The sequence below is a fragment of the Cervus canadensis genome, chromosome 6 (assembly GCF_019320065.1).
Source record: "Cervus canadensis isolate Bull #8, Minnesota chromosome 6, ASM1932006v1, whole genome shotgun sequence".
Lineage (NCBI taxonomy): Eukaryota > Metazoa > Chordata > Mammalia > Artiodactyla > Cervidae > Cervus > Cervus canadensis.
Window position 1 is genome coordinate 10,206,197 of NC_057391.1, and position 21,423 is coordinate 10,227,619.

Sequence of the window (21,423 nt, forward strand, 5' to 3'; positions counted from 1 at the left end):
CTCCTCCACGTGGCCCCTGATGACTTAACTACTTTCTATCTGTATGGCTTTGCCCATTCTGGACATGTCACCAGGCATGGAATCCAGTGGCCTCCTGTGACTGGCTTTTCTCAGCATATTTCTTTTGGGGTGTGTCCATGCTATAGTATGTAACAGTACTTTATTCCTTTCTGTCGTGGAGGAATATTCCATTGTGTGGATATGGCACCTTTTGTTTACCCATTTGTCAGCTGATGGGCATTTGGTTGCTTCCACTTAGCTATTATGAACGATGCTGCCATGAACATTTGTGTATAAGCTTTTGCGCGGACGTGTTTTTTCCTCCTCTTGACTATATAATTAGGAGTACAATTGCAGGATCATATAACAACTATGTGTTCAACACTTTGAGGAACTATTTTCCAAAGTGCCTGCACCATTTTTACCTACCAGGAGTGAGAGAGGGCTCCAGTTTTAACACATTCTTGATATATTATTTTCTGCCTCCAACCTTTCTTAAGCTTCCCAAGCCAAAATGTTCCAGGAATTCCCAAGTATCTCTGGGAAGCACGAGAGGCTCTAGTGCCCTCTTCTCCCTCAGGATGTCTGGGAAGATCTCAGAGAAGCCTTCCCTGTCCCTCTGTTCGCAACCTCTGCCCCCACCATCCCCGCCCCACTCCTTGTTCTTCGTCCTCATTTTTCTCTCCAGTAGTCATCAATGTCTGACGTACTATGTGGACCACTCTCCTCCTCCCCATTAGAATACAGGCCCGCCACTCACAGCAGTGGAGCCCGGAGAAGCCACTCATATGCTTGTTGCACAATGAGTCTAAATAAATTCTCCAGGCCAGAATACTGGAGCGGGTAGCCTTTCCCTTCTTCAGGGGATCTTTCCAAGCCAGGGATCAAACCCAGGTCTCCCATATTGCAGGTGGATTCTTTACCAGCTGAGCCACAAGGGAAGCCCAATAATACTGGAGTGGGTAGCCTATCCCTTCTCCAGCGGATCTTCCCAACCCAGGAATCGAACTGGGGCCTCCTGCATTGCAGGCAGATTCTTTACCAACTGAGCTATCAGGGAAGCCTAAATACCCATCCTAAGTTATTCTAATGTCTACCTTAGGTATATCCTAATGTACACCAAATTATGATCCAACAGAAACTCTGGATCAAAGAAAGATACAAAAGGAATCGGAAAGAATCTTCACGTAGTAACAGGTAAGTCAGACACATTATGTTAGTTAAAAAAAAAACACAAAAACCCTACCCTCAAAGGAGAAAATATGTGTAATCACATTTATGTTTTAAACAATTATATAGGCTTATAAATGCACAGGAAAGAAATAAAAGGAAATACATCATATGATTAGCAGTGGTTATGGAGTTGGGGTGGAGGGCCCATGCTACTTTTCATACTTACATATTAGTTGTTTTTTGTGTGTTTTTTTTGAGATGTTTCAAACTTTTGTAATGAAAGTAAAAAAAAAAAAAGACAAAGTAGAAAAAAAGAGTAATTCTAAGTTCTTCCCCATTACTGTTACTATGTTCTATAGACTGCCCATATGCTATTAACCTCCTATTTTCTTAAGGCTGCAGTAAGCATCACCAAATTCCAGGGTTAAAAGTATGCCAAAAGACTGTCAGGAACTCGGACTGTTTCTGGGAAGACGAGTGCAGCAGGTCTTGGAGAAGAGGTTAACTGACTTCGACAGATCTGATTTCCAGGCTGTCAAGAAGAGGATGTTTTTAAAAAACAACTTCTAAAACGTCTAAGTCCAGGGGCCACTCACTTGAACCAGTTGGTGACGGTCATCATCACATAGAGGGAAGCCAAGAAGAACATGAAGTGGAAATAGGCATAGCTGTAGACGGTGCCTTTCTTCTCATCATAAATGACCCGTGGGCCCTCTTTCATATTCCGCTTCTCTTCAGCGTCTGTGAACCACAAAGTGAGCACAAACTCCATGAGTGAACACAAGGATGCTTACCACTTTCGCAAAGCCAAACTTGCTAATTTCCAACCCAGAGGCTGTTGAGAAGGAAAGCTGTCAAACACCACTTGTACCCTCAGGCAATCTCATCTATGCCATAAGCCCCAAGCTGCCACCTCACCCCAGAACCTTCTGTAATAGTAAGAGTTACCTACTGGCACATTTATTTTAACTGAAGAGAGCTCTTAAACACAGAAGACTTATTATAAACTCAGAAGAAAGTGACAGCAGAGCAAGAGTTCTCAAGCCCGTGGAATGCTCCAATTCAAGAAGAGTAAGCTGAATGAAAGAAATTTTCCAAATTTGCATTCCTTTAAAAAAATATAACTTCTTGCTCCTCAAAAATGTACTGTGTAATTTAACTTATAAATATGAGCCAAAAATATCAACTTTTCCTCATCTGCCAGAATATCAACACAAATCCCAAAGGCCCTTTGGGAAGACGTGTAAACTATATAAACAATAAACCAGCTCTGGATTAAAGGAATTCCTCTTACCACTCAAGTTATTTGTGCCTAAATCCCAAACGCCTACAGACGAATGGTACAGGTCTGCAGGGCATCACGGAGGCCCAGATGGAATGTTGTCCACTTACCCTCTCCCCCAGAGCCGAAGCAAAAGCAACACCGGGCTACCTGTGAGGGCAAAACCAACCAAGTCAGGAGGCTTGCTTTCTGCTTTTCCATCTCCACATCGGTTAGGAACTAAAGGCCACCTATGTGCCAAATTTTCCCCATCTGAACTACACCCCAAATCCAGAACTGCACACTTCATCCCTTCGAAAGGTTCTACTAAGTGTCTGTTCTTCCCTGATGGTCTAGGGGCTGGAGCCTCTGGCCGGCAGCTCCAGGTTCTGCCCTAGCTGGGAGTCACCCCACGCTCAAGCAAGCCCTTCCTGGGCAACCCACGCAGGATAAGAGCTCCTAGCAGGGGTGTCAAGGTGTGGCCACAACCCCTGGGGGACAGTTCTGATGGGTCATATCTGCTCCTAGCCCCTGTGGGATGAGCGGAGGCTCTGCCCAGACTGCAGTGCCCTTCAACTCCCCTTCCCTCCTCCGCATGTGCTGAAAAGTCAAGGTGTTAGTTGCTCTGTCATGTCTGACACCCCATGGACTGTAGCCTGCCAGGCTCCTCTGTCCAGGGGATTCTCCAGGCAAGAACACTAGAGTGGGTTGCCATTCCCTTCTCCAGAGGATCTTCCTGACCCATGGATTGAACCCAGGTCTCCTGCACTGTAGGCAGATTCTTTCCAGTCTTCTGAGCCACCCGGGGAAGCCTCCCTAATAAATATCCTGCACATCAGGCTCTGCCCTGGCGGCCACTTCTGGAAAACTCAGCCTGGAACATGAAGTGAATGAGATAAGGTCCCCTCCGTCTGGGAGCTCCCGCCTGGCGCTCTGCTCTACTTGCTGCTCCATGCAATCCTCTGGCACCAGGGAGTGAGGTCATTATCCTGCTTTCAGGTGAGGGAAACTGGGGTCAGCCAGGTTGAAGACCTGGCCTTAAGTCACTAAACAAGCTTAGTGACAGAGCTGGGCCAGGAACTTGGGCGGGTGGGAACTCCCAGGTCTGTGCTTCACAAGGGGAAACAGGCAGCATGTGATATCTCGACGGTGGAGCCGACAGACTCAGAAAGGGGAAAACTAAGGGATCTGGAACCAGGAGGTCCACCTACATTCCTACTAGAATCAGGCTCTGAGCTGGCCGCCTGAGGGGAGCAGGGGTACCAGGGACGGCAACACATGGGGTGACTCCTTCCAAACGTCGTACCAGGTTTCTGACCTACTCAAAACAAAAAACTTAATTTTTTTTACATTGGGTTTACGAAAAATTACTACACTGATTCCAGAAAGACTCTGGTAAACAGAATAAGAAACACAACACATACCAGGACAGTCTAGGAAGTGCTGGGTCCTCAACGCCTCTTGGCTGGTAATAGTTTTATGATAAAGAACAGAGAGCTGGGGGCAAGGACGTGGGAATCCAAGCCCTTGTCCCATTTATACCCCTCAAAGCCAAGCCCTTTTTCTTTCCTGTGTCAAGGAAACTTGTCATAGAGGCACTGGTCTTGACAGAATCTTGGATCAAGGGATACAGTCTAAGATTCATTCATTCATTCAGTGGGCCCAAGACAAGTTATGCTGGGGTCCCAGTTCTTTTGAAGCTTAAGTTACCACAAGAAATGACTGACTCTCTCTTTCAAAGGTCTATCCTGTGAAACGTGATGCAAGGAGTTGGTGAACCAACTTCCATCCTGTGTGCGCTCCAGTTCAGAGGGAAACACGAGGGCTCTTTCCTCGGAATGAGAAGAAAAACATTCTCTTAAATCTAATGCGGAGACTTGCTGTTCTTTGCACTTTAACTCCGTACACAATAGGGATATTGAAGCCAGAGCGGCCGAGCCTCAGCAGGGGGTCACCCAGTCAGTGGTGAGCATGACCGCCTGCCTTCTAGTGCCATTCTCTTCGGAAGAATAGGCAGCAACCCATTCAGACTCAGTACAGTCTGCTCCTTCTTCCAAGTGACAGAAAGAGCCGGGGAACGCTGCTGGCAGACTGACAACCCCTCATAACGGTCCACTATCTCCAGGTCAGGTGGAGGGAGGCCCATCCCCAGAGCAAAGCGCCCGATCTGGACAGACCCCAGGGCCCTTCCTCCAGGCAGGGAAAGGCAGCCGGGGGTCAGACGCCAGGCAGGGTCAGCAGCAGAGCCAGCAGACAGCAGCCGGATCTTGGGCAATGGTGGTTGGGAACACAGCACCGACTCGAGCCAGAGTACATGGTTTACATGCTGGCGAATCCCAAGTTGAACGGACTTAACTTTTCTGTTTGTCCCCCACCCTGCTGGAAAATGGAGATAAAAGCCTCCTTGGGTTTCTTTGAAGATGAAATCACAGATGCAGTGGTTAGAACACAGCAAGTCCTAGCCGACCCTGGAAACGCCTCTTCTTTCCATTCTTGGAGTCAGGGCGGAGTCTCTTTCTGGCTGCTTCCATCTGATTAGACCTTTTGTGACCTCAGTGGATGTTCCACCAAGGGCCTCAGGAGAGGACTTTTGCATCAGAAAGAAAAAGATATTCTGCTGACCGGCAGGCCTCTGTTCACTGTTTGCTATTCTTCGCCCCATGAATTGCCCACCTGCTGGAGCTGCTGCAGGGAATAAGCTCACATATAGACAGCGCCCAGCAGGGCAAGGACAGGGTGTCCCTCCCCTTCTCCTTCCAACAGCCGCAGTCTGACCTCACAGTTGTGCCATGTATGGAGAACACAGACAGGTACACACTAGGGGAAGGGACCAGAAGTTAAAACAACCCACATGCATTCTGTTACGACAGAGGAGAAAAGCAGAGAGCAGACTGACAAGCTACCCAGGGCTTTGGTGGGAGCGAGGTGGCTGGATGCCACACCAGAGGCTGAATTTGTTGGAGAAAAATCAACAAATTTTATTTTAATCCTATAGTATATTGAGGACATTTTTTTTTCCGTACAGGAATCATGTTCCTTCCTGAGTAAAAAAAATGGGATCATGGGATGCAGACCACTAAAGATGCAAGTAAACACATAAAAAGCCTTCCTGGGAAATGGGTCTTCCGGGATGAAGCAGGGCCAAGAAAAGGAAATGAACTTACTTCCAGCTCGGGAGCTGTGTACCGGCCCTGCAGAGCATCAGAACTTGATCTTGTCGTCGATGTCAAACTAAGACAAACAGAAAGGTCAGCTGAGTTAACGTGTTACATGTTAACATGTCATATAACAAGTCAAAGGAGGGCAGAGCTGCCTGGCCAGGACTCTAAGGAGGCTCACTCTAACCTACAGTTCTGCTTAAATAAAAGTTGTCTATTTTAATATCCCACTTTATTCCAAAACTGGCTGACCAACTCAACAGCCAATGTCTTCTTCCATGGATGGCATTAGATCATTTTATGCAAGCAGAAGCTTAAAAAAAAAAAAATTTGTCTTTTGGTCCTGTTACTTTGGTTTTCACTTTGGTTTTTTGCCTCTCCTCCTTCAAATGCCAACATACTTTTCAGATTTCACTGTTATCTTTCCCCTCCTTTTGACTAGTCTCACTTAGAAGAGAACTCAAAGGCATGAAAAGCGAAGGTCGTCACAATTTTCTGTGATAATCAGCCTTGGACAGACAAGTTTTTCTATTTAGAAATTCAGTATATTGCAGCTATCAACGTCATTTAAAAAAATTCTTCCTGCCACTTTCCTCCTGCCTAGAGAGGTAAAACGTTGTAAAATCTGGCTTACAGAGGTACAAAAAGGCATTTATTTTTTCCTGGGGTGGGGATCATTTTAAACACATTTCTATGTGTAAATATACAGTGTACATGAATAACCTATACAGATTCATTTAGCAAATGTTTGCTGAAGGTGGGCCCTGTTCTAAGCACTGGGAACTCAGTGAGACATACAACAATCCCTTTCCTCCTGCCACTCCAGGGATAGAGGAGAGGGTGGGACCGTGGGAGCTGTTAGTGGAGAGGCAAGAATTCCAGACTCATTTCAACCAAATAAACCACAAAGGGAACACTGTCTTCTCGACTCATTCTCATCCTCTTCCCCAAGGAGAGAAGAGATCAATGAGACGCAAACAAACAATAAAAAGCTTCCCTCATAAAAAGGTCCTCTGGGATCCAAGATCATTGTTTCTTTTGTGGTCCACTCAGCCCAACAGCATCACTTTCAATTCTGCTTTGAGCAGATGGATGTTAATAGACGCCCACTCCACTACCACGTCCTGGCTTGAGCCTGGTCTGAGGAGTGACAGAAACAATTCCATGGCTGTGCGCCCAAGAAACACACACGCCTGGCTCCTGCACGCAAGGTGCTATATTTTGCGCATATGAATTATGAGTTAATACAGTCTGTCGTTTCCATGGGGGCACATGTGACTTAACTTCAGGAAGAGATCGATATCTGGAATTTTCATCTGAAAGATGACGTTTATTCTTTACAAGAGTTTGACTAAATATTCCATTTCCTAACTTCTTGGGAATAAGATGGTTTTAGAAAAGCCAACTTTTGGTCCTGGCACCTCTGTCCCTTCACTTTCATCATCAGAGGACACTAAGAGGGGGAGCTTTCGTTCTTACCTCTAAAAATACCTATAATCTGGTCATCATATATATGGCTTCTATAAGTAAATGTAACTACAAAATAAGGTCTTTATTCAGTCATTGCCTTTATCCACAAAATGTTCTTCTTAGAATTACTGAGAAAATACTGTTGTTTTTGTTTTTTTACAAACTCTTTAAAAGCCTGAGAAATTCTTACTGTCTGCACTCTGGCTATTACTAGAACCATCTGGTCTGCACAAGACAATTCCCGGATTATCCATAACCTCTTCCCTTCCAGGGCTCAGGGCTGAGTGACTTTAACCCTGTGCTTCCTGTGGGGGTGGAGGAGCCTGGCAGGATTTGGTTGGGGCAGAGCTTCACTGGACACAGAATGTCTAGTAACCTTATCTGATTAATACCCTGAGCCCTCACTCACTCACAGCCAGTAGCGTCTTCCCGTTGCTGTGACAATGAAAAAAATAAACCTCCCGCTACCCCCAAGCCCTCCCAACCTCTGTTGAGCCCTGAAGCTCTTGCACACTGGAAGAAAGATTTGTAATGCAGATGCCCCTCCACATCTGCTTCAGTTGCTTTTGGAACTGGCCAAACTCCACTAGGTCACAGAAAATCTCCAGCCAACATGTCCAGACTTTCCTGCTGGAGACCACAGATTCTGCCCCTGACCAACTTACAGGGCCCTTGAGAGATCACGTGACTGTTCTCAGCCTTGGTGTAAGTAATCAAATTCAACTACCTTCCCAGTGTAACACAGAGCTGGAGACTCAGCTCCCAAGAGAAACCAGAGTTTGTAGGAAGGGGGCCTCAACACACCCCTGATGCAGAGACATGAAGATTTCTAGCTGGCAGGTTCCGGAGTAACTGGATTCCCAAAAATACACCCCCCCGATTCTTTAAAAAAAAAAAAAAAAGAAAGAAAGCAGCAGGTCCATCCCACACCAACAGTGTAGGTAACTCTCCTTGATGTGCCAACTCTTCTCAGTTTAAACTAGTCCCTCCAATGCCATCTTACTAATCTCGCAATTATTTCCAAATTATTTCCAAGTTATTTCCAAATAATCTTCCAGTTATTTCCATGTTGCTGTGAATGTCCCATTTGAACTAGCAAGTTGTTTGACCCTTAGTAAAAATTCTGAGTTTTTCCAATTTTGTACTCAAATTCCTAGACAGCTGAAAAAATACTTATTTTCTTTTCTCTTAAGTATAGCTAAAACTAAAATAACCAGAAACATTTTATCGCACAAATGCCTCCTAATAATGCAACTATGTAAGTCGCCCAGCTGATTGGTCCACCTAAGTAAAACGACCTGATTCCAAGTCATCCCAGGGGAAAGAAAAATGACTATGAACATGTCTCTCCCAATACTTCAGCAAAGGAGGTGGAAGGAAAGGTTTCCATAACTGGGTGAGACATATGGGAGCAGGCTCCACATCTCAGTTTCCTTGTAAGTACATGGAGGGAACTGAATTTTGTGGGGTGGGGGGCGGTGCACAGCTTGTGGGATCTTAGTTCCCCAACAAGGAATCGAACCCAGGCCCTTGGCAGTGAGAGCACAGAGTCCTAACCACTGGACCTCCAGGAAATTCTACTCCATGAGGGAACTCAACTTGATGGACTCCATAATCCTCTCTCATTTGACAGTTCGTGAATTTAAAGCCAACAGACTAACAATTTCAGTCAAAACCTAGAGACCAAGGAGGGACTTGAGGAGCAGCTAGGGGAGGACAGGGCAGGTGCCAGCCTACGAGGGCACAGGGGCACGGCCATACAGAGAGAGCACCAGGGAACTCCTGACGCGGTCCAGGCTGTGACATTTCTTTACAGCATGATGCCTGGGTACCGGGGAAGGGGCGGCCTCAGCTGGAAAGCCAGGGTGTGGGTTTTGGCTGAGCCCTCCTTCCAAGCTAAGACAGCCAAGAGTAAAACATGCTCATAGTGAGTGCCACAGAAGCAGGACTTGGGGCAGAAAGCCAAAAAGCAAAACTGGAGTTCATTGTGAGAGCCTCCTAAAGAAGCATTAGAGAGAGAGGCAGAGTGTCTGTGTGTCTGTGGTGGGGGTTGCGGGGTGGGGGATTCTCCAGCTAGGAGAGAACATAGCACAGTGAGCCTCTAAGATCTTACCGAAGTCCCAAGCAGTCTTGGACTTCTGTTGAAACGGGCGATTTCAGACTTCCCAGGTCCAGGGTTGGGAATCTGCCTGCCAATGCAGGAGGCACAGATTCAATCCCTGGTCGGGGAAGATTCCACATGTGCTGGGGCAGTTAAGCCCGTGAGCCACAACTACTGAAGCCTGTGCACCCTAGCGCCTGTGCTCTGAACAAGAGAAGTCACTGCAATGAGAAGTCCCAGCTCCACAGCAAAGAGTAGCTCCCGCTCGCCACAGCTAGAGAAAGCACACTCATAGCAACAGGACCAAAAATAAATAAGAATAACATTTTTTTTTAAAAAGAAAGAAAACGGTGAATTCTTTTCTGTGCAATGCACTAGTCTTCCTACAGATTCTATCGAGAAATCTAGACATTCTTGCAATCTTCAGATGACAGTTTTCGCCCAGGCAATGCAGCCTCCTGTTGTAACATCTTCCAACTTCTCAATCCTTTTTGAGTCGAGGAAGTCAAGCTTTGAAACCCTCCAAATTGTACCACCTCCCATACTTCCCCTTTTCAAGGCCCTCCTAGGGCTGCACTCAAATTCCCCTTGAACTCCAGTCTGCTTGGTATAAAGTTCTCAAAGCCCACTCCTCCTGGAGCTGCAATGGGTAATTAGAGCAAACACCAGTCACCCAGGGCCCCCTCGCTGTGCAGACTGCACTGAGCCCCCAGCAATCAATAGCCATCACCAGGTGGGACATTCATGCCATGTGCTACATGCTACATGTGCTACATGCTACATGTGCTACATGCGCTACATGCTACTGCGCTGCATCAGCGCCACGGAGCTGCCTGGTTACTCCTCAGTTCCACTTGGTGTGGCTGCTGTTTTCTGATTCCCCATCCTTAGAGCACTATGGTTTTGCAGATTGATTACCAGCATTCAATAATGTTTGCTATTGGCATTTAGACAGATTTTACATAGCAGCTGTCAGCTTTGAAAGTTCTTTTGGGAATCTCAGACTAGACCTTGCCAACCTCTGCTAAGGTGCTGCTCAATTTCAAAAGCGACATAGAGGGTGGAAATTACACACCACAAACCAAAACCACTGGTGGCAGTCCTATCACCATATTAAATAGCGTTTTTGCATCTTTTCCACTGATAGCAAACCTAAGCCCTATTTTATCTAAGGGAGCAAACATTTCTAATCATGTGGGATTAGGCATTCAGCAACTCACAAAAACACCTGATTTTAGTCTATCAAATATCTTTACAGCTTTTTTTTTTCCTGATAATACAAACAAAAGAAGCAATAGCTCATGTTAAAAGAAAACTTTTTTTTTTAAAGAAAAAAACAAAAAAATTATATACATAATACTAGCACCATTACAAGCTTCGTTTATCTCCTTCCAGGACTTTTTCTTCATATGTAAATACAACTACATTTTATTCTAAAACTGAAATATTCTACATTTATAGTTTAGTAACCTCTCTCCTTGCTGGACTCACCAATATTTTTTACCTGCCAATACAGAAAAAAAGTGAGTGACAGATCATAAAATTAACCATGTTGCTGACATTTCTCCCCCAAAGCCCAAAAACAATAGACTCAGGAAGGAAACACTTAAGGAAGGAAGGACTGAGAATCAGGATTAAAATGTGGGTGCCTTAATGGTTTTCCTGAAAACATGCATTGAGGTGGGCCCAAATCAGTGAACACGCATGGAATTAATAATAATGGAAGGCCAGAAAGTGTTCGCCACACAGTCGCGTCGTGTGGCGAGGCTGCCGCTGCGTCACAGACAGGCTGAGAGTCGACACTGCATGCCTTTGCACGCTTGATGCACGACTGTGAACACATGCTTCATAACACTCAGTTCTCCTGCCTATGTCTGCCGTCCAGGTCCATGTCTGTTGGTCCCTCTCTACAGCATGAAGGGGTGTGAGAAGCTGTGAGAGAAAATGCCAGCGTGCACAGAGACACATTCTACTTATACAAGCCACCAAGGGTAGTCCAGTTTTGGCCAAAGGATCACTATAACGTGCCTGTGACGGGTTGAAATTTTTAGATACTGAAATATACTGAAATGTAAAACACAGGAGTAAAACCTAAACATGAAAGCGTGACTGTCAAGGGGAAGCGTGATCATCAGTGAAACATGTAAATGGAATAAGAAACTTATGATTCCTATCCTTTACTCTTCTCCCTCTGATTTTTTTTTATATAGATTTTAAAATAACAAACCCCACCCCAAGCACCTAAAACACTGCTTATGTATCACACCTACTTTTGGAGGAATGACTTTGCTCCTTAAAAGCAATGTGAGTTTTAGCATAAAAGAAATGTTTCCTGTCTTTCCTGGACCAAGCACAAAATGTCTGTGTATGGAGTACTTTGTACTCTTTCCATCAACAAGAGAACAAACGTTTTTTCTGTTGGAGTAGAATGTTGCCAAAACATTCTGGCACATACCGTCTCTTCCTCACTTTGTGCTCCCTTACTCTCCAAAAGGGCTTTAGCAAGTAATACTCAGCCATCTTTTAAAGGATCGCAACATACCATATATATTTATTTTATTTACCCCAAAGAAGTACAAGCTATGTAAAATGAAGTCCAGCTAAATTTCATGCTGTAATACCACCTTCTTACTTCAGGCTTCATTTCCCCTCTTCCTCAGATGGTGTTTGTTTGACTGCCTCATACTGCTAAAACATACGTAAATTCTCCTCTTGTACTTTTAAAGCCCGCAAAGACGGCCCCAGGTAACTTCTAAAACTTACCATGAATACAATATGCACACACACAAGATGGCAGTGCCCAGACCAGCAACCAAGGTCTTGTCCCTGTATAGGTCCTGGCCAAAGTTAGGCACACAGATGGTGACGTTCTTCCCGTGTTCGTCTAGGACTTGTGAACAAAAGAAGAAAGGAATCATTGCCATATTAGAAAAGCCCTCTGTAACTCAGGGATGCATTCACTCTGGGAAAACTCATGCAGTATAGGACAGTGAACTCTCAGCGCTGGAAAGGTTTCCTCTACCATCCAACTCAACTCAGACTAGATCGCTGCTCTGTAAAGCACCCTCTTCCACCTAGGCAGCCTCTCTGAATAAGACCCTTGGGTGTCAGCTTAGTGCTAAAGGGGTCTTCGTACTAGGGATTTCTAAGAGTCATGTTCTTTTTCAGTACTTCTGGAGCAAGAGTCAAAAGTATTGGCTCATGGGTCTTCCCTCATGGCTCAATGGTAAAGAATCTGCCTGCCAATGCAGGAGACACAGGTTCGATCCCTGGGTTGGGAAGATCCCCTGGAGAAGGAAATGGCTACCCACTCCAGTATTCTTGCCTGGAGAATTCCATGGGCAGAGGAGCCTGGTGGGCTATAGTCCATGGGGTCACAAAAGGGTCAGATACAACTTAGGGACCAAATGATAACAATAAATTGGCTGACTGGGCAGCAGGTAGCATACAGGTAACTGAGAGCATCCTCCATGTCTAGCCTCCTTGGACAGACATGGAGGCATGTTGAGACTAACCAACAACCAAACAGGAACTCGCAGGAACTGCTGTCTGGCCAACAGCCTCCACCCAGATAAGAGGTCATTCTATTGTCAGTAATAGGACGGTCATGACATCTTTTAGGCTGTTACCTGGGAAACTTCTCAAGTGGCTAGAATCTTATAAAATTGTAGAGGCTATATAACAAAGATTCCTATCATATTACCATTGTTAGTTGTTTACTTTTTATCTAACAGAGTCTTCAATTCTGAACACCCAAGCTGGCTGTATTTGCTCTGCCCAAAAATGAGGAACATAAATATAAAATAACAGACTACAAACCATTTTACAAACATGCACATTCTAAGGGCTTGAAGTTGCACTAAAATTATTACTTGTACTCCCACTTGAAACTGTAAACTTAACTGTGTGCTGTGGCTTAAGGAATCTTTATTCTTAGGCCAATGAAAATTTTCTTTACAAACCTGACCAAAATATGAACTTTGCTATTTAAATACTACCACCCAAAATTAAAAATAAAGTTTTATTCTGTATTTAAGTGACACCGGCCATTGAGAAGAAAAACACTGTAACCAAAAAACCCCATTATGTTAAAGCCAGAGATTAATATGTAAATAGTCAAAATACTCATAAAAGTTTTAAATAGGCTAGATTTAAATAAACTTGAAGTCAAATTTATAGAGCTTTTTTTCTAAAAAAACTACACCCAGGATAGACTATACTTAACAAAAACCTACAGTTATATTCACATTGTACTATAAATAGCTATAAAGGCAAGACCCTACATACTACACGTATATGCTAAAACTTTCAAAAACATCTTTGCATTTACTTTCTAAATTTAAAAAAGGAAAACATCAATTTTCTACTCTAGAAAAAAGAGTATATGTATTTAACTTGATTTATATAAAATATGCCCAAACATACACACACATATATATATTATGTATATATGAATATACATGTATATATACATCTATATATCACAAAAGTGAAAAAAATGATGAAATATAAGGAGTTTGGAGATCAAAATAAGAAAATATGGTCCTTTACTGGGAAAGTTCAAGGGCTCATCCAGTAACAACCTATAATGGTGTTTGATAGTTCTCAAATGTCCACTGCAATTACTCTACAAAAATAATAGGTAACCTTTACATAGCACCTCTGACATGCCAGAAACTACGTATACATATACACACGCACTCAACTGAAGTCTTTAAAAACCACCCTGTAAAAGAGGAATCTTAATTATGTTCTTAAAATAATAATTAAAATTCTTATTTTAAAGGTGAGATGTCTAGGAAGAGAAAAGTAAGTCACTTTATATAAGTTACTGAAGTGGCAGAACCACTGCCCCACATTCTTTCTCTGTCAGAGTCAGAGAAATGATCACTGAAGTAAATTAATAACCATCTAAAAAACAATAACAATAATAAAAAGAGCAAAAAGAAATATCATGAATATTTCTGACAATTTCTTGATTATTTGACTATTTCTAAGCAGGAAAATGCAGATTAGGCTTACAAGCAAACTCATTAGCCCCTGTGAGTTCATGTCTTTCCTGCAGAGCAGGGAGACTCAGGAGAAGGAAGGTCCAGGTTCATGTCCCATGCTGAGGACACTATTTAGTGAAGAAGTCTAGATCACCTCTCTACTTTGATGTATTGAATCTCTGACACTTAAACGATAGTTTGAGGAGACACAGTCCTCACCCCACAAATGACAATATTCACCCTGCAAGCTCAGTCTCCCTACAAGGCCAGCTTACCTACTTCTGCAGGTTTGCTGGAGAGGGCTGAGAACGTGAGGTATGTGACATAGCAGCTGATGAGACCCGACTGCAATATCCCAGAGTGCGGCTGTCCTGGAGAACGACAAGGGACCGTGTTATAAATCAGTGGTGAGAAAGCATATGCACCCCCACCAAAAAAAGGTCTGCCCCAAACAATATCCCTCAAACTTGGAGCCCCACACTTGAAGGTAAGAAGAGGTACGTAACGTACTTCTCATATAACACTAAAATATTTGGGGGGTAGGGGGTCACACACTGAACCTAAATGCTGTTTCAGAGATGCCAAGTTCTGCCGAGTTCTCGCCCAGCACCTTATTTTGATAATAACTACAGCTGTACTGAAACATACTGCCTGGTTTCCCTGAGGTTCATAACATCAGTTCTTAAATCACAAGGCCTCCAGAAAAAATTTACCACTGTTAATTTGTGACATCACATAGCTTAGGGGGGTAAATGATGGATTTTATAGGGAGGACTTGGATTCCAGACTCACAAAGTCATCAGATACTCAGAATCCATGCCCGTAGGGAAGAGTTCTTATTTGTCAATGGACAGAAAACCTTTGGGAATACTAGAATTGGTCCAAGCCAAAGAATGAGGCTATGGGACTCAGCATTTATTGGGAAAAGGCCTTTTATGTTACAATATTTAAATTAAACTGTTCAGATGGCTAAGAGTAACCAAGATACGATAAAAGGGATTCATCGTTTTTTTTGGTGAAATTTTCAACCATCCACAGACATAAAAAGATTTAGTTTTACCCAGTCTTCCCTCTGATTAAATTTATGTCCAGAATTTTACTTATCAAATTATAAGGACCAATAAAGGTAAAAAATAGGCCCTTTTCAATGGTGCTCTTTGGCATGGGGATGAGACTTACCTTTAACAATTAATGGCACTAAACCAAATTATAACTATTTCAAAGGGTATAATTTAACCCAAAGAATATTTTTATCTGAATACCAATAATGTTTTAGGAAATTCTTAACTGATAAAGGAACTGGGTGAGTAATAATAACAATCTCAATTTCAATAATGAACTTCAGTCATTTCTTTCTTTTGGCTTTGAAACAACCATGAGCAAGATCAGGCTCACAGGTTTCTATCGGCTTTGCTGAGGAAGGACTTGGATCTGAGAAAGGCCAGCTCCTGGGGCCAGCAGATGGCTGAGCCAGGATTGGATTTCCTGTTTCCTGATTCTGGGACCATGCTGTACTTGATTTGTGGTCCACAGGGGTCTTAAGTCAAAGATAAGCCCCAAAACAGCTCCTTCGGGAGCCTTCTCATTCATTCAAATTTTACAAAAAGATTATAGGGAAGAGTTAAATATCCAGTAAAGGCATTTTCCATTGAAACGCTCCTTGTAGTACATTATTTAACAATAGTAACATCTATCTTCTTATTTATTGACTTCATTATACTCAAATCTTTGACAGAGGCATGATTGACTATCACCTTCAGCCCAGTGCAGGGAACGAAGAGGACACTGGAATCCCACCTTTCCTATGCTGACCCACCTGTGGTAAAATAAGAACTGACCATAATTTCCAAAATTAGGGTCAAAGACATTTATAATATGAACAAGGAAGTATGGAAGGAAAAAAAACTGCTTACGATCTCGGACAGAAGGTGAGATGGATACCACTGACATAAGTAGACACAGGCCTCCATTTACTCCCAGGAGAATTTTATTTTCCAAGCAGCCATCTTTCTGGGTATAAAACACTGCCATCCAAATCAAACCTCCCGTGGTGATGGAGTACGCGACGAGGGTCACCAGGGACAGAGAGGCGTACCACAGCTTGTTGGTAGCTGTGCCTGCAGTCCTGTTTCTCCAGAAGTAGAGAAGAGGAAGGGGTGGGGGGAAGACAGGTCAGTCGATTCTCCAACAATATCTACCACCCTTCAAGCATTATTAGCTAATGCTGTCAGGTCCCAGACCATCGTAAGGAGATATTCAGAAGACCTATTATTTTATTAGTTTTTGTGGATCACAACAAACTGTGGTAAATTCTTAAGAGATGGGAATACCAGACCACCTGACCTGCCTCCTGAGAAACCTGTATGCAGGTCAAGAAGCAACAGTCAGACTGGACATGGAACAACAGACTGGTTCCAAATTGGGAAAGGAGTATGAGAAGGCTGTATATTGTTACCCTGCTTGTTTAACTTCTATGTAGGGTACATCATGAGAAAGGCCAGGCTGGATGAATCACAAGCTGGAATCAAGACTGCCAGGAGAATTATCAACAACCTCAAATACGCAGATGATACCACTCTAATGGCAGAAAACAAAGAGGAACTAAATAGGCTCTTCATCAGGAGAGAGTGGAAAAGCTGGCCTGAAACTCAACATTCAAGAAACTAAGACCATGGTATCCTGTGCCATCATTTCACGGCAAATGGAAGGGGGAAAAGTGGAAGCAGTGAGAGATTTTATCTTCTTGGGCTCCAAAATCACTGTGGATGGCGACTGCAGCCATGAAGTTAAAAGATGCTTGCTCCTTGGAAGGAAAGCAATGACAAACCTAGACAGCATATGCAAAAGCAGAGGCATTTATTTGCCAACAAAGGTGCATCTAGTCAAAGCTTTGGTTTTTCCAGTAGTCATGTATGGATGTGAGAGTTAGACCATAAAGAAGGCTGAGTGCTGAAGAATTGATGCTTGTAAATTATGGTGCTAGGGAAGACTCTTGAGAGTCCTTTGGACCACAAGGAAATCAAACCAGTGAATTCTGAAGGCAATCAACCCTGAATAGTCATTGGAAGGACTGAAGCTGAAACTCCAACACCTTGGCCATGTGATTCAAAGGGCCTACTCATTGGAAAAGACCGTGATGCTGGGAAAGACTGAGGGCAGGAGAAAGGGGCAGCAGAGGATGAGATGGTTAGACAGAATCATCAGCTCAATGCACATGAATGTGAGCAAACTTCAGGAGATAGTGAAGGACACAGGAGCCTAGGGTGCTGCAGTCTACGGGGTCACAAAGAGTCGGACATGACTTAGTGTATGAACAACAGCAAACAATCGTTTTACCAACTAAAAACTAGAAGGTACAGCTGAATATGCAAAAAATTCTTGGCTCAAGCATAGAATTTTTTTCTTAACCCTGAAAAACTCCAGTCTTTGACTCAAGTGTATTCAGTAACTAAAATGAATATTCACCGACTTTAGCTTCCCCATTCTGGATGTCAACTATCCCAGGACAAGTTCTGGCAGTATTATAAAGTGGGCTGTGTGCTGGAGTTCTCTCCGAGTTTTCCCAGAAATACAGAGTCCGGAGGTGCCAGTCTCTTTCTCCAAGTGCTGCCAGCAGCTCCTGCTGATGCCCATCTTCTCTTTAGGGAGAGAGAAGTAATTGAACTCCACCCAGAGAAAGACTGGATGACCTCATCTCTTTTGTCCTTGCACTGAAAAGAAGACTCTGTACCAGTACTGCTTCTCCCAAACAATGCCAGATATGATTAAGGAAGAGCTTGACATTAAAGAAAAGTGAAGGCAGGAATTCCCTGGTGGTATAATGGTTAGGTCTCAGCACTCTCACTGCCAGGGTCCTCGGTTTGATTCCTGGTTGAGGAACTAAGATCCCATTGCCTTGGAGCACAGCCACCTCCTCTAAAAAAAAAGTGAAGAATAAAATTAGCAGAAAAAAAAGGAAAAATTTTAATGGGATTTATAATAAAGAATCTAGAAGAGGAGACTAGTGTAAAGATTATATTATTTTATATAAACATTATAAAGGAATAGGAGAAGTATGTGGTGGCTTAACAACCTAGAGAGATTGTTCAGAACAAAGAAGAGTGCTTAGTGATGCTAAAAGGAGAGGGCAGAACTACAGCAGGGGGTGGTCCGAATCACCTCATCTGCCTTAGGGGTCAACTGCCCTTTGTAACCACATCTCACAAAACTTCGAGAGCAGGCAACTTGCTTCATGTCTTCACAGAGTTGGGAAGTGTTCAAGAAGCCCAGCTGAAATGCTTGAATGATGGAGAAGTTACTGTGCCCAGAGACAAAGGAAACAAAGAGGAAAGGCCAAAATGATAATGACCATCAAACTCCTGAAACCAAGCCAGGCAGTCTGATGACTGTGGAGTTATTGTAATAGAGAAGGCACACAAATCACATGAAGATACAGTGAGACTTAGAGAAAGGAAAGAGTCAAATGCTGCCTGTTGACAGGGAGAGAAAATGGATTATGAAGAAAAAGGTGAACATTGCTGACCAGTGTGTAAGTGGGGGGATCCAACTGTGTCCTCACCAGTCTTTTGGGCTATTTTATTAGTGTAAGAAGGACTTTCTTAACAGTTAATTTTGCTTGGATCCCCAAGGTTAAATCTTCAACCCTAACCTCTCCCCTCTACTCCAGGCTCTTATTATCCCTGTTAATGTCTCCACTTGGAGGTCTAACTGGCTTGTGGATCTTAGGAGGTCCAGGTTAACTTTCCAGTATTCAAACCTCCATCCCCAAACCTGCTCTCGTATGATCTTCCCAACCTCAGAATATGGCAATTCCATTGGGGGTGGAGGTAGATAAAGAACTGCAGTTGCTCTTGACCACTGTCTTTCACTCCCTGCTCCTCCCCTCTCCCCAACATCATGCCAACTCCAGCAGCAAACTCCCTTGGTTCCCACTTCAGACTCTATCAGCATCTGACTGCTGCTACCATCTAGCACCAAGCTACGTCATCCCTCCCCTGGATCACCTCCCACTAGTCTCCTTACTTCCACCTATGACCTCCTCTCATCTTTTCTTAACTTACAATGTGCATTAGATTCTGTCCCTCTAGTGCCCGGCCATCTGCCATGATGACCCCAGAAACCTTTCATGATCTGGTACAGGGCCATCTCTGATGAATGACTTTATCTCTTGCACCTTCCCCTCACGCCACTGGGGTCCAGCCACAGTGGATGTCTCCTCGCTCCTTAGACAAGCCAGCGCAGCCCTGCCTCAGGCTCTTCCCAACTTCCTTCGTCTCCCTCATACCTTACAATGAAACCCTTTCCCGGCCCTGCTCGCCCCAACTCTCACACCCACAGCACGCTCTCCACCATTGAACCTATTACTTATTTGCTTGATTAGACTTATTAGCTACCCTGTCTCCTCTCTAGGAGAATATACACTCCACAGAGCAGGGCATTGTTGCATTCACTGCCTACTGTCAAGTGCCTGGCAAGCAATAGGTGCTTAAAGAATATCGGTGCCAGGACTGCCAACTGTCAGAGGACAACTTGATGCAGCAATGATGACTGAGTGGTTGCTACCTGTTGCTCCAGCCTCTGCTGGTCCTCCCGAGACAACTTCTGTAGACACACCAAGTAATGCCATGACTATACTCTTGGTGCCTGGCACAGAGTTAGCACTCCAAAAATTTTGAATCAATGGTCAATGCAAGCACTTAGATGAAGATTAGAAAAGGACCAAGTGGTAGGATGAAGTGCATCGATACAGAAGCAAGAAGGTTATCAGGTTAGAAGAGGTGGCTGGGCTCAGGCGTGGGATGAGCGCTAGGGGAAAACAAAAGCCAACAGCAACGTGAATTTTTAAATCTAGAAAGTCTAGAAAATGGGTCTTCATTAGAAACACCTGACTGTACCATCTGCTTTTTGTGATTTCAGTTTTTATATAGAACTGACACTTCAAACCACAAAAATTGGCCTAGAAAGTGTTAAAAACAAGATGAAAGACTTAAAATGAAGTCACTAATGCTAAGCCCCATGTCGCCAAACCAACGCCACAGAGTATCAGCTCTCCCAGAAACAGAATCTTAAACCAGCCAATCAGAAATCTCCTATTCAGCACTAATTAGACAGTCTAGTTAACTAGTTAGGTAGTCTGACTGGTAGGACCTGCCATCCCCTATAGGAAAGTTACCTCATAATAACTAAACTGCTTTTCTGCTTAATGTAACTTCCTTGTCTCTGCTCCCTTTTGCCTATAAAAGTCCTTTTATTTTGTATAGCTCCTCAGAGCTCCTTTCTACTTGCTAGATTGGAGAGTGCTAAATTTAAATCAATTTTCACACAAACATTTTTATTTTATTTTTATTTTATTTTTTTTATTTTTTTATTGGAGATTACATCTAAGCATTTTAATTGTAGTTAACCACTTAACAATAGTTTCTTTCCAGTGCATTTTAAAAAGTGATTCTTTCAGTGTTTTTAAGGTGAAGGGTTACAGGAACAATTATTAATCCAATTATTTCTAATCCAGGAATGGACTTCATTTTTTTTTTTTTTTTTAATTTTTTTATTAGTTGGAGGCTAATTACTTCACAACATTTCAGTGGGTTTTGTCATACATTGATATGAATCAGCCATAGATTTACACTTATTCCCCATCCCGATCCCCCCTCCCACCTCCCTCTCCACCCGATTCCTCTGGGTCTTCCCAGTGCACCAGGCCCGAGCACTTGTCTCATGCATCCCACCTGGGCTGGTGATCTGTTTCACCATAGATAGTATACATGCTGTTCTTTTGAAACATCCCACCCTCACCTTCTCCCACAGAGTTCAAAAGTCTGTTCTGTATTTCTGTGTCTCTTTTTCTGTTTTGCATATAGGGTTATCGTTACCATCTTTCTAAATTCCATATATATGTGTTAGTATGCTGTAATGTTCTTTATCTTTCTGGCTTACTTCACTCTGATATAAGGGGCTCCAGTTTCATCCATCTCATTAGGACTGTTCAAATGAATTCTTTTGATGGGCTGAGTAATATTCCATGGTGTATATGTACCACAGCTTCCTTATCCATTCATCTGCTGATGGGCATCTAGGTTGCTTCCATGTCCTGGCTATTATAAACAGTGCTGCGATGAACATTGGGGTGCACGTGTCTCTTTCAGATCTGGTTTCCTCAGTGTGTATGCCCAGAAGTGGGATTGCTGGGTCATATGGCAGTTCTATTTCCAGTTTTTTAAGGAATCTCCACACTGTTTTCCATAGTGGCTGTACTAGTTTGCATTCCCA

The 21,423-nt window shown here is 43.5% G+C and overlaps 1 protein-coding gene across 2 annotated transcripts in view; it reads right to left on the bottom strand.

The window, feature by feature from the left end:
* The window catches only part of SERINC5 (serine incorporator 5), a 103,175-nt gene that overhangs the window by 4,831 nt on the left and 76,921 nt on the right, over positions 1-21,423 (bottom strand). For both annotated transcript variants that reach the window (XM_043470766.1, XM_043470767.1), the window contains exons 6-11: positions 16,068-16,279; positions 14,430-14,525; positions 11,927-12,053; positions 5,599-5,665; positions 2,566-2,605; positions 1,770-1,914 (exon numbers count right to left, since the gene is read on the bottom strand). In XM_043470766.1, coding sequence (XP_043326701.1) covers positions 1,770-1,914; positions 2,566-2,605; positions 5,599-5,665; positions 11,927-12,053; positions 14,430-14,525; positions 16,068-16,279 — 687 coding nt within the window. The remainder of the gene's footprint in view (positions 1-1,769; positions 1,915-2,565; positions 2,606-5,598; positions 5,666-11,926; positions 12,054-14,429; positions 14,526-16,067; positions 16,280-21,423) is intronic.